The sequence below is a fragment of the Amblyomma americanum genome, chromosome 1 (assembly GCF_052857255.1).
Source record: "Amblyomma americanum isolate KBUSLIRL-KWMA chromosome 1, ASM5285725v1, whole genome shotgun sequence".
In the NCBI taxonomy this organism is placed as follows: domain Eukaryota; kingdom Metazoa; phylum Arthropoda; class Arachnida; order Ixodida; family Ixodidae; genus Amblyomma; species Amblyomma americanum.
The window spans coordinates 31,730,451-31,748,449 of NC_135497.1; the positions used below are offsets into that span (position 1 = coordinate 31,730,451).

The window sequence follows — 17,999 nt, forward strand, 5'->3', positions numbered from 1 at the left end:
CCCGCGCATCTCGTTTTGTTAACAGACTGGCATGGACGGGCGCACTCAACGTACAAGTTTGCGTTTTTTTTCCGGCGTACATTAATGCGCAGCGCTCAGTGGCGGATGGTGACCCAGGCGGCGAAGAAGACCACCGACAGCGTCTTGAGAAAAATGAGGAAGCCGAAGAATTTGCAGCTCATGCTGCTGTTCTCGACTCCCTCGTGGTGGTGGTGTGGAGACCGCTTGGCTGGTTCCTGTTCGCTGGTCGCTGTTCTGTTGACGTGGCTCAGCTACCCAGGCTGCGGGGCAGTGGCTAAGTACTTGGCGGTGTTGCTCTAGCTTGCTAAATTTCTCCTTTTTGTCTGTGCCTGTTTGCTCCTGTTCTGGGGTGATTGGCTGCGGTGCGAGAGCTTAATGTCTACTTCTTCTCCTGGCCAGGGGTTTTCCCCTTGGTCGGCATCTCTTCCTAAAGACCAGCTCCCAATTGATCTCTTTTTGCGCAGTGGTGTTTCAAGCATTCCGGTCGCTTTAGTGCCTTCCGATGGCGGCGCTATCCGACTGAAAAACCCGGAGGCCGTGCAGGCGGCTCTTGGTCCACATCGCAGCATTTCATGCACATTACCGACGTCCGGCAGTTCGGCATTGGTGGTATTTTGTGCAGGTCGCCGGATAAAGCCTTTATTGAAGACCTGCTGAAGTGTACGTCATTCGCCAACCACCCGGTGAGCGCATTCGTTCCGCCTCATCTAGCATGTTCCAAGGGCTTGGTCCGAGGGGTCGACTCTCGATTGAGCCCTGCGGAAACGCTTGAGAACCTCACGCCTGCGGGAGTGATTGCTGTCCATCGATGCAGCAGGATGGTTGACGGAGAAAAAATTCGTACGGAGTCCGTCATTGCCACATTTGCAGGAATATTTTGCCCGTCAGAGATTAAGGTGTGGCCATTCGTTTTTCATGTAGATGCCTTTAACTCTCGGCCCCTTCAGTGTCCAAACTGCTGGCGATTTGGCCACAGCAGCAAAGCCTGCAAATCGGCCTTACGCTGCTGTGCCTGTGGGGAACGTCATTGCAGAGAGGAATGTCCTGAGCAGCAAGAGAAATGTTGTTTTTGTAGCGGTGCTCACCCTGCTGATTCGCCTGACTGTGCTGCACGAGCACAAGAAGTTCAGGTGCTCAAGCTTATAGACAAGCGCAGATGCACGCGGAGAGAGGCTTTTGCCGCATCAAGGAGAGAGCCTCAGCCTACTCTAGTGTGGCCGCCAAATGTCCACCCATAATGGATTCTAGTTGGTCCCAGGCTATTACAGTGGCAGTTGAGAAAGCTGTGGCAAATCCAATGGATCGCATTATGGAAACCGTGTCCACGTGCATTTCGCATGTCATAGCTGCTCAGATGACCAATCTTCTGCAGGCGTCCACCGCTCCGCTCTTGCCTTCTCTTCGGAAGCTACCCCTCCTTCTGTAGTAATCGATTCCGCTCCACAGGGCCAAAAACAATGTGAGCAACAAAAGACCTCTAAGGCCTCTCCTTCGCATAGCGTTATGGACGTATCCTCTATGGATTGTATGGATATGGAGTCTGATCTCCCCGCCCAGAAATGAAGTGGGTCTCCTCTGAATATTGCAGGTCCATCTTGCCCCCAGTCAAAGACAAAGAAAAGTAACGCAAGTCAAAACGCTAAGACCAGGATTCTAGAAAAGGCAGTCGCGGCTGCGGCACTTCCGCCAAGATAGGGTTCCTAAATATACTCCAGTGGAATTGTCGATCTATATTCTCAGCTTCAACAGATTTAAATTGCCTATGCAATCAGCTTCTACCAGATTTAGTTGCTTTACAGGAAACATGGCTAACTTCAAATTTCAATTATCATCTCAAGCATTACCATCCGTTCCGGCTTGACCGGTCATCACGAGGGGGAGGGTTGTTAGTGCTCATATCTACAAAGTTTTGCCACAGGGCATGCATTTCTTTTCAATATGCGGACAATGAATGTGAAATCCTTGCGGTTGACCTCAGTGTCCCAGGTCAACAGCCCTTTACGGTAGCTAATGCATATTTCCCGTCTGGTGTGCGTGACACTCGGCCCCTTGACTCACTCATGTCTAGTAGCCGATCTCAGGTTCTATTACTTGGCGACTTCAATTCGCACCATGTGACTTGGGGGTTTAAAACAGACAGCTTTGGTTCTAGACTATTTGATTGGGCTTCTGGCAACAACTTGATCTGCAACAATTCCGGATTGCCTACGTTTGTTCGCAGTCAATGCCGCTCTGCCTTGGATTTAACTTTTTCCTTCCAGGAGTCTCTGTTATGTCTTGGGCGCCTGTTGACTGTGCAACAAACAGTGATCATCTACCGATTAGTTTCAAGTTTGCGTGTAAATTAACTCTTCCTGAGCGACATCAGCGCACGTTAACAAATTACAATTGCATTAAAGACACGCTAAAATCAGCCCTCCAAATCACTTCAGACACTCGCGCTCAGAGACGTGCCGAAAGCAAGGCTGCACATCTATGCTCAGTACTGGACCATGCAAGGCAAAAGTCTGAATTTTTGGTTAAGAGAACAAAGGGTGCAATCGCGAACAATTGGTGGAATGCTGAGTGCACGCGTGCATATAGATGACGGAAAGCAGCTTGGAAGAAACTTCTCATCAATCAATGCCCAAAAAATTGGCTGGATTATAAGTATGTTGCAGCAACATTTAAGCGCACTGTCGCCCGTGCAAAGGAGGAGTATAATACAAATCATTATGATTTCCTTTCCCAATCAGGAAATAAACGAGCTTTGTTTAATTTCATGAGGCGCAAGAAGGTGATTCCTCCGGCTGCCAACATTGAATCTCTTGTTCAGTCCCCTGCTGAAATCGCAAAGGCCTTAGAGGATATTGCGTGTGGCCTAGAGCTTCGCTTTACATCTGCTTTACCTTCTCCTACTATATTCACATGCACCTCAAGTGATTTCACTGAGGTCTCGATGCCTGAGCTGTCGCAAATTGTTCTGCGCTTATCCCCAGCGGCTCCTGGTCCCGATAAGGTCACTTCATCTATGATCAAAATTTTGTTCAATGAATATCCTGCAGACCTGTTGGCTCTAATTAACCATTCTATTAAAGGTCCTTGGATACCGCATGAGTGGCGTCTTGCTGAAATAGTTTCATTGCTTAAAAAGCAAGGGGAGGGCTTAACTTTAGACAATATACGCCCTATTTCGTTAACATCGAACCTAGTGAAATTGCTGGAAAGGGTCCTTCTCAGCCGTGTCATGTCATTCATTTCAGAAAATGCTGTATTGAATCAATGCAAATTGGTTTCAGGCCGGGTTGTTCAATTTGGTGTGCTCATACTGACCTTGACAGTCGTATTAAATTAGCTCGCAATAGAAAAAGTTTGCTGCGCTTGTCATCTTGGATGTCAGTAAAGCATACGACAGCGTGGAGCACTCGACTCTATTACTAATATTACAGGAACTCAACTTCCCAAGCCATTTTGTAGCCTGGATTTATGTTTTTTTTTTAAAAATAGACTTTTACTGCTGCCAAAATGGTGTTTCTTCAAGGAGATTTCTTCAGACAAGAGGTGTTCCGCAAGGATCAGTTCTCTCACCTGTTCTTTTTAACATTTTTCTAAGCTCAATTCCATGCATTCAAAATGTGACAACTTATGTGTACGCCGACGATATTGCATTTTTTGCATCAACAGGTGACATTCACACTCTTTATCAAACCCTGCAAAATTACCTCAATGTTCTTGACAACTGGCTAGGAAGAATTCATCTGTCCCTTAATGTGAAGAAATGCGCATTGTTAGTATTTCCAGTTTCTGTTCCAGTAAATATCTGCCTGGTCTATAGAAATAACATAATACCTCAAGTTCAGACGGTGAATTATCTCGGTGTAATATACGACTCTACTCGCTCCTGGCGGCCACACATTGAGCAAGTTTCTGCAAAAGGAGTTCGGGCCATTGGCATCCTGTGCAGGCTTTGTAGTGCTAGGTCAGGCATGAGAAGGCATACGCTTCTGATGATTTATAAAATGTACGTCTGCCCAATTTTGGAGTTCGGGTGTGTTTTATTCTCAGGAGCTCCGGCCTATAAACTTCGCCCTCTTGTGCTTTTGGAGCGTGAGGCGTTGCGCCTTTGTCTGGGGCTTCCAAAATATGTCGCCAATGCTGTTCTGCACCTTGAGGCGCGAATGCCTTCGTTATCAGCTAGGTTTCGCCTTTTAACAGTTCAAACATTTTTAAAATTGTGCGACTCTCCTCTTCACGCTTCCAGTATAATATTTCTTAGTCAACCTTCCGCCTTTTTTAGTGCTGCCTGGTCTCGATTTCATACCCCGCAGATATGTTACGTGCAGTCCCTCCTTGATCGCATAAATATTCATTTCACTGATGTCCGCCAAATATATAACAACTCCTCATCTGTCCAGATTGAATTCGATGACATTTTCCCATCGAATGCAAAGCTGCAGCCCTTCTCGCTTCTTCAGGGTCTATTGCAGGACCACCTAAGGTCCTTTCCCTCTCATGTTCTTATTGCCACCGATGCCTCGCAGGATCGCGAAAAGGCAGGTGTGGGAATTTTTTCACCTTCACTGGATTGGTCTTTTTCTCTCCGTCTTCCTGACTTCACTCCAATTTTTCTGGCTGAATTATTAGCAGTAATCTTAGCCTTACGAAAATTAGAATCTACCGTTTCCCAGGTCGTGGTTATGACAGACTCTCTGTCTATTTGCTCTTCCTTATCCTCGCCCACTGACTCTCGGCCATTACGCCTCTTTAAGTTCCTGATTCCGCTGCATCTAAATTCGGTAAGGTTGCTTTGGGTACCAGGTACATGGGCTTTCACTTAAATGAGGTTGCAGATTCCTTAGCAAGAGCCACTCTCAGCAGCCCAATTGTTGCTGTCCTACCATCGTGTGCATATACAGCTGCGGTGAGGTTTCGCAGCTACACAATATTTCAGGAATTTGCTGCCTCGGCTCTTACATCGTCTCCCGAATATCAGCATCTTCTGCATCCTTGGAGTAGCAAAGACTGGCGCTCACGCAGACTAGAGGTCTCTTTCACGCGCTTGCGTTGCCGGGTTCCCCTTCTAAATTTCTACCTTCACAGATCTGGCCTGGCAGCTTCCCCACTGTGCCCTTTTTGTGCCGAACCTGAGACAATAGATCACTTCCTGCTGTTCTGCCGCCGCTTTTCTCATTTGAGGAAGCGTCTTTTGCAAATTCCATTTCATCAACTGGGCTTGCCTGTGTCTTCCGCGGTTGTTCTTTTCATTGGCGCTTCTTTGCTTGGACGAAGCGACAGGAGTGTGCGCTCTGCTGTGCAAAATTTTCTTCAAGAAACGCAGCGTCTCCCATTCTAATTTCTTTTTCCCGATCTCAGTCAGTAAGACATTGCAACATTACAGGCATTGTGTACTATTATGCACATTAAGCAATTGTCCCGTCTTCGATCTCCAAGTTAACTGGACCCCTTTCCTTCCCTCTTCCAATCTATCAGACTACATACTATTTCCACTGCTTTTCCCGTCAAAAATTTCCTGTATCCAGTAATTAACCGCCTGTGTCCTGGCGACTCCCCCGTAGTGGGTATGTGCCAGCAACGTCTGAGGCCTTCCTTCCTTCCTTCCAGTGTGCAGGCTGTGATAATGCCTGAGCTTTGCTGCGTACCGCGGTGCCGCGGGAACTACGATGGTGGTGAGCGTGTGCGAGTCCTCACCTTCCCTTCGAATCAAGCAAGGAGAGCTCAATGGATTAGAGCTATCCACCGTGCGCGGTCGGTGGTAAGGAAACATTCCTTTAACTGTCGTTGTTACTCCTCCCTCAGTTGCATTGAAAACGCTGCGGGCAGCATGTTGCGAGATAATTCCGTAGTGCTGCCTCTTTTGGACCGGATAAACCTGTAAAGCCGTAGCGGAATATTATTGCTGGCATTCAGTTCACACGACATTTATAGAAATTTTTCTCGTACTGTCATGGACCTGTCTGATTTTTAAGCTTCAGGTTCTAGAGCTGTTACTGTCTTTGTTTTTTCTTATCCAAGGTCTGCGAGCACCACTTTAATCCGCCCGACATGATAAATAGCACAAGCTACACGGATACAAAGACCAGAAAAGTAGTAGAAGTTGCGGCGAAGCTCGTACGGTTACGACCTGATGGTGTTCCAAGCATACTTCCAGACTGCCCGGCATATCTTTCTGCCCCAAATGCAAGCACGTCTCGAGAGGCCCCAGATGAAAAGAGGACGCGCCGAGAGGCTGCTGCGTTACAAGATGCCATCAACTTTTATATTGAAGCACATCAGGCGGAAGAGGACAGAAACAAAATTGACAACTTTCAGACGCTGTTGAAATGCATACCATGAATCTGAACGGTGGTTTCCCAGCATGACTTTATACTCTTCCTCAATCTGACTGTCGATGGTGCCCCAGCAATAAAAAAGTCGGCTAAAGTCACCGAGGACCTCTCTCTAAAGCTGTATTTTCATGATGTCGAGGTCACCAAACTTGATGGCGTGGAGATCATTCCAAAATCTGTGAATGGTATTCGGTGCTTGGCAGGTCTGTTGGATGCCATTGAGAGCTCTGATAAGGCTCCTGCCTTCCGCAAACATTAAGACAAGACAGGTGGCATATTGAATCTCGTGCTATCTCTTCTTTAAAACGCGACAAATCAGGGAATGCAAGACGAAGATCGGCAAGATGCTTGAACATTTTTAAAGGAACAAGTCCTTCTCCGTTTAAGCGAGTCACCCCGCTACTCTTCAGAGCTGTTGGTATTTTCCAGCCTTCTATTTACCATCTCTCCAAATGCTTATAGGTACTTGCGTGACTACGGAGGTCTCAAATTGCCACATGAGTCCACGATCAGACGTGTATTCAAAGCATATGTTATAAATCCAGCAGCTGAGCAGCAGGATACTTCTTTGCTGCTTTATGCGAAGAAGATCGCAAGTGCAATGAAGGATCATGAGAAGTCACTGGTTCTCATGATGGATGAGATCCATCTACAGGCGTATTTTGATTATAAGGGTTGCACGATTGTCGGTACTGCCAGCAACAGTTCAAATTCGGCAAAGACAGCTCATGCCTTTATGATTCAAAGCCCCCTGTCATCACAAAAAAGTGTTGTTCACATTTGGCAGTTGAACAAATCAATCCCAAACAGCTGAACACTGAGCTCCGCAGCATCATAAATGAGCTTGAAAAGGTTGAGCTTCGCATCATTGAAGTCATCACGGATAACAACTCTATAAATCGCACAACAATGTCTCTCTTTGGTTTGTCATCAAAAGTCAGCAGCTCCTACCCTCACCCATCAGATTCTACTCGTCCTCTTTTTTCGTTATTGACCCTGTTCACTTGTTGAAATGTATTCGGAACAATTGGATCAACCAAAAGAACCACGGAACATGCATGTTTTTTCCTTCACTTATGAATTTGAACTCCCACCCAAAATTTATCAGTGCTTCGTTCAAGACCCTCCGTTATCTTCACTTAAAAGAAGAAGACCACCTTTTAAAGGCTGCTCCAACACTGTCAGTAAAACCACTCATTCCATCTAATACGGAAAGACAAAATGTGAAGCTTGCAATGAGAATGTTCAACCTATCAACCATAGCTGCTCTAGAAACATGCGGTCAACGCTATGCACTGCAGCATGCAGCTGGAACAGCGGAATTTTTAAAGGTTGCCGAAACCTGGTGGAGGATTGTTAATGTGAAGTCGTCCAGCAAAGGAAGCCGGCTTCGTGATGACCTGTAGACTGCCATTGCAGAAAAGCTGTGTCCACAAGCTGAATTCCTTCAAACCATCATGCAGCGCCTTGACCTCTGGAAGAGTTTGAAGTTTGATAATGAAATTCCCACTCGGGAGACCCACAGTGCCTTGCGTCTCACTACGGAAGCCTTTTTCAAGATTATAAACTATTGCCTTGAAGACCTTGGATTTGACTACGTTCTTCTGAGGAACTTCCAGACAGACTGCTTGGACGAATGATTTTGCAAGTATAGGCAGCTTTCCGGGTCGCAGTACCATGTGTCCATCAGACAAGTGTTCGAATCCTAACGCGACATTCGCCTACAAAGAGCCCTGGCGCTTCCAGCCATAGATTCAGGGGCACCTGCTGTCAGCATTGATGAGGCGATTCTACAGAGGTTCAACATTGAAGTAAATGACAAGGACTTCGAAATGAAGGCACAAAATCTGCCAGCTATAACGTACGTGGCTGGATACTGCGCCCATGCAGCACTTAAAAAGCTTGCATGCACTGCTTGCCGAGCAAATGTGGTAGAGGATGAAGACATCATAATTGAGAATGCTGAAATTATAGCAAACATGAATCCTTAAGGGCTCAGGTTCCCCAACTTCCCGTTGTTCATGCTGTAATGACTGCTGAGATCGTCCTGGACAAGCTGCGAAGTGAAAAGTATGCAGTGCATTCCCATTCTCTAGCGAACCAAAGGAATGCCCTTTTCACACTGTCTACCAACCTGATAGAAGACGGAGACAGTTTCGACGAATGTGAAAGTGGTATATTCCTCACTTGGGCATGCATCACATTCTTAGCGCTGCAACAGTCATTCTGCTGAAAAACTATTGTAAAAATAGGAACGACAGTCTGGTGCAAGCAAAATTTGCTCAAAAACGGAAGCTTAACACTTTGAAATCTTGACTGTTCTGACTCCTTGTGTTGCACGCCTCTACAAGTTTTGTGAATGCTTGCACTCTGTAATAAACATATCCGTGAAAGACATGAGAGCGCAAAATGGCAACACGGACGAGCAAGAGAACAGGACGAGCGCTGCACTTTTAACAGGATTTATTCAAGGAAGAGCGTTTATATAGCCTCTGCCCATATCCATGCTCTTAATAGCAGTCAAAAAACATTGTAAACTGCGATTGTCTTTCACGAATACGCACCAACAAGCCCAGCTGCAAGTACTTCTTGATAAACAAATCATTTTTATGTAACAGAGCTTGATTCAATTTTTATCAAATCGAAAGGCATCTGCTCAGTCCCTCAGTTCAGATGCCTTGCAAGGAGCTGTAAGCTGTTCTGAGAGCCATACCTTATGGCAATGTTTTTTTTGGGTGTGTTTGTGGAGAGAGGGTAAGCGTTTCTTTGGAAGAAAAAGTTTACAAATAGTCAGATTCCTGGAAAACAGTCGGCGCGAGGTGATATACCACACTATTCAATTTTTCCCGAAAATAATTTCCAAGTCCGCGTCACGCAACGAGCTATTAACAAAAATAAAGATATATGTGAACGCACAGCGGAATATCAATGCCCCGCAGAAAAAAATGTGCGGACTTTCAGGCAATATTAAGCGATAGCAAAACATACTGATTAGCCAAAATATATTCATAATCCGGAAACAACTAACTTTAAGTGCTTAAACCTATTCACCGCGGGCTGTGTACCGGAAATGACATCAAACATATATGGCAGCATTAAATTATGGGGCCAAAATCTTCAAATGACGATTTCACGTAGCGCTGCAGTTACACAAGAACGAGCGAGCGCGCAGCACCGTCCCTTCATGAAGAACACTAACTCCAGCGCCCGTCGTAGTGTGATGGTTTCACGGAGGAGCAGATAGGCCTTTCCTAGTCTAGAGGGCATTGCCCGGATGCACTGCTTGCTTGCATGTATTGTTGGGGGTTGTTAAGGCAAAAAAAAGCTGATCATGTTCCTAACTGGATCTCAAGGGTTGAGGTTTTCTGGCGCTAAAGGGATTTTAAATATCCAGAAGCCACTCTTGCTGGCCAATTATGTTATCGCCGTTAGTTCTTTTCATGTAAAGCCTCTTTTAGTATTTTGTCATGCTAGGTGAAAGTCTAGCAATGCAGAAAAAATACTTCCAGCGAGTTTGCCTCCAGGAAAAAGGAAAATGTCAGAGCTTCCAAGCTCAGATTCACTGCTCCTAGTAGAGAAAATTTAACTCCAACTGCGAAATACAGTTTCCAAAAGAAGCACCGCCGTTGATATGCGTTGTCTCTTTTGTGGCTAGTGAAAAAAAGGTGCCCGATGTTAAATGCCACCCCCCTAGCAGGACATTTTCTCCTCAATGCACTAGCGTCCGGGACAGGCATGACACATGGAGGTCTGTAAAGAATTATGATGCAATAACGGGTGAATTGTGTGGTCTAAACACGCTACTCGTTTTCAGTGCGAAAGCACGGTCGAACACGGTGAAACCCAACCAACAATCTTGTGGCTTGCATCACCCTGAGGACAATCTTGGTCAACCTGCAGACATGGAATTAATATTGCCGCCACTGGCATTCGAACCCAAGACGGTGCGAACAAATCAGCTTCGCTAGCCAGTGCGTGATAGCACTGCACTATTGCCGCAGCCGATCACATCTCGTGTTAAACTGCAACTCAATCTCGCGCTGTCCAGAACACGTCGTCTCCGTCAACTTCCATTTGTACGCAGAAGCTTTCACACGTGCTATTATATTTAACTACAATGAAACCTTGCCTTTTTTTTATTCGAATGTATAGCACGTCAAGCAAGCCTTGACTCATTCGCATACCACTGCACGTTAGCCCAGCGTTTTCTATATGTATCATGCTTTCAGAGAAATATGCGTGCGGAGTTGTGCAAGCGGACAGTTAAGTTGGCGGGCTGCATCTGCAATACTTCATTTCCTCCTGTCGAATATATCGATTTCAAGACCGTTGCATTAGCCACGGGCAGAGCGTATGTCGCAGGGCAGGACGTGCGGCAGTTGTGACAAACCTTCTTTCCGAATTCTTAGCGCATGTTTGTATTTATTTTTCTACAGATGCGAGAAAAGCTGTTGAAAGGTTGAGTTTACGCCAATCAAAAACCACGCCGTAGCATAATTTACCATGGCTTACGTTTCGACGTTGCAGTGTTATCGTTGGTCCCTACTCACAAGTGACAATAGGGGCCATTTGCTGTTTAAGAAAGAATGAGTGCAATTCATAGGCTAATTTCGCATTCCAAAGCAACGCATAGGATAAACCGTCGGTACAGATCTTTTCCGGCCGCCCACAGGTTTCTTTAAATGCCCCAAATCTCAATACACGAGCGGCTTTGCATTTCACCTCCGTGAGTATGGACGCAGATAACCACATACAGCCTTTAGACATCTCAAATACGGCACTTGCTGGACATTCTGTATGTCCAGTTGATATCCAGATTTATCCACATAACACTGAGGGGATATATAGTGGATTATCAGAACAGCATCCATACCTCTAAATCAGGATGTTGTACAGATGTCACGCAGAACATTTGTACATCTAGTAGATGGGCCCAGAGGGACAGTTTGACGTCTAAAGGACTTCCTATGCATTGCTATCGATGTATCTGCAAAGAACCTGCTTAAAACTTTGCTCGAAGCTTGTCTGCAGTAATGAGAGCAATGAGCCCAAATTACGTTAGGATATTGGGGCCGTGCATTCCGAGGACCTTCGGACGGACGTTATCACCGAACCGTTTGTCGCGGGGGTCCACGATGGTGGCAAACGGTTCGTCGTGTTGTGATGAACACGTTTATGAAATTAATTAGCTGATATAATGAGGAAATATACTGTATGTAGCGAAGGGGGCTGTAAGTCGCAAGAGGAGTGCAAAATCCATGAGGTAGATGGCGCTGCTTGTGTCTTAGAATGGCAATACACCAAATCAGGGGGTACAGGGTGATATGGGATGGGCGTCGCTCGAAAGCAGAGATGCTAGCAGTAAGATACCATATGATGAGTGATGGAGAAAAATGGTGGAAAAGCAGTGGGCTAGGAAAGTTTTCGGATACCTGTGTAAAAGGAATGTGGACATGAAATGGAGAAACCGAACTAAAAAATAGACAAGCAAACATCTGGACAGCAGTAAGGGGGCAAATCAGCAATTATCGTTTATGAAAAAGGTTAAAGAAACAGAGAGAACTCTGTGGAAAACAGGGATGCTGAAGAAATCAGCACTGGGAAAATACAGGATTTTTAGCAGGAGATTGCCAAAGAAAATATCTATGATAATTGTAGGGGAAGCTCTTTGTTGTTTGAGGCCAGGACGGGAGTTTTGCGTACTAAGACATATAGAGTCAGGTACCACGAGATAGACGCGTTGTGCGTTGCGTGCGGAGAGGAGGAGGAAACGGCTTAACACTTGATACTTCTCTGTAAAGGGTTTCACCCTACAGTGGAAAGCAGCGGGGCTGATTTATCTAAGGCATTGGTGTTTTTAAGTTTTGATTTTAAGCGGGTAGAAGTAATTAAGCGAAGGTTATTTGATTGGTGGCTAATATCAAGACAAGAGTAAAATTTCATAAGTCAGGGCAAGGGGGCTCGAGCCACAGCCCGAATTAAAGGTCCAGCCGTATCCATCCATCCATCCATCCATCCATCCATCCATCCATCCATCCATCCATCCATCCATCCATCCATCCATCCATCCATCCATCCATCCATCCATCCATCCATCCATCCATCCATCCATCCATCCATCCATCCATCCATCCATCCATCCATCCATCCATCCATCCATCCATCCATCCATCCATCCATCCATCCATCCGTCCGTCCGTCCGTCCGTCCGTCCGTCCGTCCTTCCGTCGAAGTAGGGTGCCTCGATGGGCGGGCATCCGGGCACGCTACTTAGAAGGGATGTTTCCGGATAACAAACATCCACGGTTGTTTCCATTTTGTCTTCTCCCCGTTGCTGAGCACGCCGATGTAAACAATTGAAGCTCCCGCATTTAACGCACTTAAGTCGAACACTGAGGCTGTGTCCACCTCCTGCGATGCGTGGGTCGGGGTGCTGCTTTCGGAGGTGGTCGTGGATGACCGTACGCACGTCCGCCAGCGCAAGGGGCAGATCGCTGGCAAATAGTTGACGTGCGGCGGTCGCGAGGTCGTCAGCTTCTTCGTTGCCGGCGATGCCGCAGTGACCGGGCACCCACTGTGCACGCACGGCGCATCCTCTCTGCGCGAGACGCTCGATGCGCGAGCGAAAGTCCGCACTAGTGGGTACCGCGGCCGTTGGACTGCAGGCGACTGAGGGCGGCAATAGAAGTTTTTTCAGAAATATTTACTATTTATCCTGCTTTATAGTCAAAACGCTGAGGTGGCTGTGTGCTGTGCGATGTCAGTGCACGTTAAAGATCCCCAGGGGGTTGAAATTATTCCGGAGACCTCCCCTAGGGCACCTCTCTCTTCCTTTCTTCTTTCACTTCCTCCTTTATCTCTTCCCTTACGGCGTGGTTAAGGTGTCCAACGAGACACCAAACCAACAATATTGCGCCATTTCCTTTCACCAAAAACCAACAACAACAACAACAACAACAACAACAACAACAACAACAACAACAACAACAATAATAATAATAATAATAATAATAATAATAATAATAATAATAATAATAATAATAATAATAATAATAATAATAATAATAATAATAATAATAATAATATTAATAATAATAATAATAATAATAATAATAATAATATTAATAATAATAATCAATCAATCAATCAATCAATCTTTATTTTTTCGGTGCCCAGGAACAACCCAAAGGTCTTGGTGCTGGTACACCATTCACACGCACAAAATGTACATTTATTTCACTACAAAGGAAGACACTCAGGGGAGGTAATGCAGCAGTCAAGGCGATAGAAAAAAAAGACACATGAACTAGGCGCGACAGCAAGCATGAAACAAAAAAGCGAGAACAAGGAAACAGCGAGAACAGCGGCAAATGAAAACAGCTAGAACAGGCAACAGACATATAAATAACTAATAAAAAAATAAACAAAGAGAATGAACACAAGAACGACCGATAACAGCCAAGTACAGCATATATCAAAATACAAACAAGAATAAAGCCAATACTAATATGAACGAATAAGAGATCTCTGAAATACAAGCTAGAAATACAATCATACACAATAAGAAATGTAATTAGTGAACGCGTTACAGACAATCAGGCGTGAGTACAGTATTAAAGAAATAATATTAATGAAAACAAGTACACGTGATGTACAATTAAGGAGAGAAAAAAAACAATATAATACCGGTGCAAACGCACAAGTGTAGTAAAGACAAAATGCATGAAAGGGGAAGTTATGTATGAGAAAAAGAGTGCTCAAAGTGGAACGTCACGGACATTCAATATAAAGGAAGGGAGAGAATTTTCGAATATATCAAGGTGAGGACAAAGAGAATTAAACAACTTTTGCATTCTGTCCAGAGGGGAGAGGGAGTGCAGGAGCGCAGAAACTTGAAATGGTCTGAATTCCCTTATGCTCTTTCGCGGTACACGCAAAAGGATACGCGCTAGGAGCTGAGGGCATAGAATGTGACCATGAAGAAGTTTATACAAGAAAATTATATCTGCCCTCACGCGACGGCAGCTAAGAGAAGGAAGCTGCAGTGAGTTACTCCGTCTGGGATGAGAGCTAGAAGTTTTGCAAGAAAACCGATGTTGAAATATGCGTAAAAACTTTATCTGAACTCTGTCGATTTTTTCACAGTTCGACTGGCAAGTGCCGCTCCAAACAACAGACGCATATTCCAAAAGCGGCAAGCATATGGAGAGGTAGAGCTTTAAGAAAGGGAGTTGGGATCGAAACTCTCTCGAAAGCCTGCAGATGAAGCCGAGTGTACGCATAGCCCGTAGAGCAATGCGTTTTGTATGAGAGGAGAAGCTGAGGCTACGGTCGAAAAGTACGCCGAGGTCATTAATTTCATCAACCCTGGGCAGCGTCCTACCATTCACAGAATAAGAGTAGAGAAGACTGTGCGTTTTACGCGTAAATGAGACAACCTTGGTTTTAGATGAATTGAGAGTGAGCCCATTCTTCAAGCACCAATCAGAGAAGGCGGATATGTCCGATTGCAATGACAAGCAATCATGAAGAGTATGTATTGCCTTGAACATTTTTATATCGTCCGCATAAAGGAGAAACGAGGAGTTTTTGACCACGGAGGAAACGTCATTGATAAAAACAGAGAACAGAAGCGGGCCTAATACCGAGCCCTGAGGAACTCCGCTGGTTGGAGTGTAAACAAATGAGGTCTGTCCATTTACACTGACAAAGCAGGACCGATCAAGAAGATAGTTGCGTAAGAGGGCTACAATTGAAACGTCGATCTCAAGCAGCAGAAGCTTTTGAAGAAGTAATGAGTGAGTAACAACGTCGAAAGCTTTGCTCAAATCACAGTACACAGCGTCTACCTGACTCCTCTGAAGGACTTCAGCTGATGTATACGTCATAAAAGTCACAAGGTTAGTTGTAGTAGAACGACCTTTTATGAAACCATGCTGATTATGTATGATTACATGTTTGAGGTGGAAGGAAAGTACTTTGTGCAAAGCTAATTCAAAAAGCTTAGAGGTTGCACAAAGAAGAGAAATGGGGCGGTAGTTCGAAACATCAGATTTGTTTCCTGATTTGAAGACAGGGAAAACACGCGCCGTTTTCCACACGCGGGGAAAGGCAGAATTTTTCAAACAGTTATTAAATATCGTGGTTAAAACAGGGACGAAGGTACTATTGAAGGCTTTTATTATGGCGGCTGGAATGCCATCAGGTCCAGGGGACAAAGATGGTTTCAAACACTTAAGACTCTCACTTACTAACTTCTCGTCAAGAAGAACGGAATTAGGTGCGCCAGCTGGAAGGCATACGGAATCGCAACGTGGAGATTTGTACACGGAGGAAAAGTGTTGAGCAAAGCCGTCAGCTACGTTCCGAATTTCATTCCCATGAGAGTCAACTAAGTGAATATGACTATCAGATTTATTCGAGCGTTTGCGAACGTATCTCCAGAATTCAGTAGGACGATTAGAGGCACTATTCTCTAAATATTCAAGATAGGACTCATGATCACGCTTGTACAGGCGTTTGCAAAGGGAACGCAAGCGGCGAAATTCATCTGCCCATGTATCCAGCCCAGGGCGTTTCGCTTTATGGTGGGCCCGCTCCTTAAGTTTCAGCGCTGTTCTAAGTTCCTTGGAAAACCAGAACGGAATAATAATAATAAAATTATATATATTATTATTATTATTATTATTATTATTATTATTATTATTATTATTATTATTATTATTATTATTATTATTATTATTATTATTATTATGCTTTAGTAACCACCGGCTGCCCTCTGAATTGCAACGTAGGAATGGGATGTTGTAATCTCTCCTTGCAATGTTGGCTCTTTTCCGATAAAAGTCAATTATATGCAAATATTAATTTGAAGATAAAAGAAGCATGTGAGATACAGATATATTTCTCGCAACTTACACTCAAGCGTTCACGAAGTAGAGCAAAAAGTGTTCCGTTTGTTTCGAATATTGGTGTACTGGGTGTTTGCTTCAGCGGGCACGCCGTGACGTTGTATTTCACTAGTTTCTTTCCAGGCCGCAAGGCGCCGCTAGCAGAATAGTGGCGCCGCGGTCTTGTGACCTTTTCTGGTAGCCGCAGGCGGGGGAGTTGCCACTCCTATATAGTCTTCCTCCGTGCTCTTTGCTTGCTATTATAGGTATGGTGCGCTGTGTGGCGAGTTGTGCCGGCCACTGGTAGCCGGATATTTCACGTCCCATGCGCATGGTTCATGGATGTGCGGAAAATGTTCAACATCAGTGCACGTGCGACGTACTATGGTTTGTACTTATCTAGTACGTCGCAGCAGGGACTGAACTCGTGCGTAGCAGCCGAATGCCATATCCCCTGACTCATCGCGGCAGGTAAAAATGAAATAAAAAAGAGCGGGGACGAAACGCATGGAAGAACATAAAGGACTGGAAAGGTCAACGCAAAAAGAGATCAGTAGAAGTATAATTCCTTCAGCGCCAGAGTGCACTTGACGCTTGTGAAGCCACTGCTGGCAAGTGACCCGCGTTTTGAGCCATTGCCATTACCATATATGTCGAAAGCAGGTTTCAGTGCCAGTCACTCTAGGTCTATGTCCCCACAAAAGCTCTGGGTGGCAGAGGAAGGCATAACTGGCGTCACGCAGCTAACGTCCGCACGCGCGCACCACACGCATGCACGGACAAAGGTGCTGATGCCTGAATCGCTGTCATAACGAAACGTGTCGATGGTGCGTTCCTCGTTGCTGCTAGGGTACGGATGAAATAACGGTGGGCCTTGCGTTGTTTGCTACGAGGTTTGTTCCTTCTACTAACCACTCGTGTTGTCACTTCGGCATCATCCTGTCCAGACCTTTTCTGGGTGTTCCTCTGTGTTTTTCGCTTGTTCCCTTTCGGTCGTGCATCACCTCTGCTGCGCCTGTTCGCAGAGCGTGTCTACCGGGGCGCTTTCACGGTGCTGGAGGGAGACAAGTTCAGCGAGAGCCTGTCCAACAGCTTGGCCGACGACTTCGTGAGAAAGGCGGACGCGTACCGCGCAAAGGTGAGACGCGCTGTTGCGACCGCAACCGCGCTCTCTGCTCATCGTCTCCGTTGCCGCAGCTGGACAGGCTGTTCAACAGCAGCGCCGCCTTCCGCGGGACGGAGGTGATCGCCTTCCAGAGGTGTGTATCGGCCGGCCACTCCACGGCTCGGCGGCATTCTCCACGTTTCGCAGATGACACGAAGCTCCCTTCAAGTGCGGCCATAGGGCAACAAAGGAAAGCTACACAGCTTTCATAAAAACTGCGTAGCTGACGAAAAATTCGTCCTGGGCGGGGGTTCGCACCGGGACCACCACCAGTTCGGTGCAGTTGTTCTACCAAATATACGGCTAGCAGAGAGTAGAGCTATACAAATAACCAACAACTTCAAATGGGAACATTGCAATTAATTCGCAATTGCAAATCTTCTACCAAAACAGTTCCCACGTCGAGTTGCTGATCAGTTCGCTCTCGTCTTACCAAATGCTAGCCGTACAGATCAGTTCAGTTGATAGAGCGACCGTCGCGGACAGGCGGTAATCCCGGTGCCAACTACGAAGTTTCTGTGAAATCTCCTTCACTTGGCTCCGCTTGAGTGGATGCTCTTGAGTAATTACTCCCCACTTGCAAATCTGCCAATACCT

The 17,999-nt window shown here is 45.7% G+C and overlaps 2 protein-coding genes and 1 pseudogene across 2 annotated transcripts in view; all 3 read left to right on the top strand.

Annotated features, from left to right (window-relative positions):
* The window catches only part of LOC144125662 (atrial natriuretic peptide-converting enzyme-like), a 996,499-nt gene that overhangs the window by 49,366 nt on the left and 929,134 nt on the right, over nt 1-17,999 (top strand). The window lies entirely within an intron of this gene.
* Nucleotides 5,639-8,663, top strand: LOC144114470 (uncharacterized; annotated as a pseudogene).
* LOC144114511 (atrial natriuretic peptide-converting enzyme-like) overlaps nt 16,576-17,999 on the top strand; it is a 31,143-nt gene continuing 29,719 nt past the window's right edge. The window contains exons 1-3 of the mRNA XM_077648304.1: nt 16,576-16,624; nt 17,263-17,375; nt 17,435-17,496. Of these exons, the coding sequence (XP_077504430.1) occupies nt 16,576-16,624; nt 17,263-17,375; nt 17,435-17,496 (224 nt within the window). The remainder of the gene's footprint in view (nt 16,625-17,262; nt 17,376-17,434; nt 17,497-17,999) is intronic.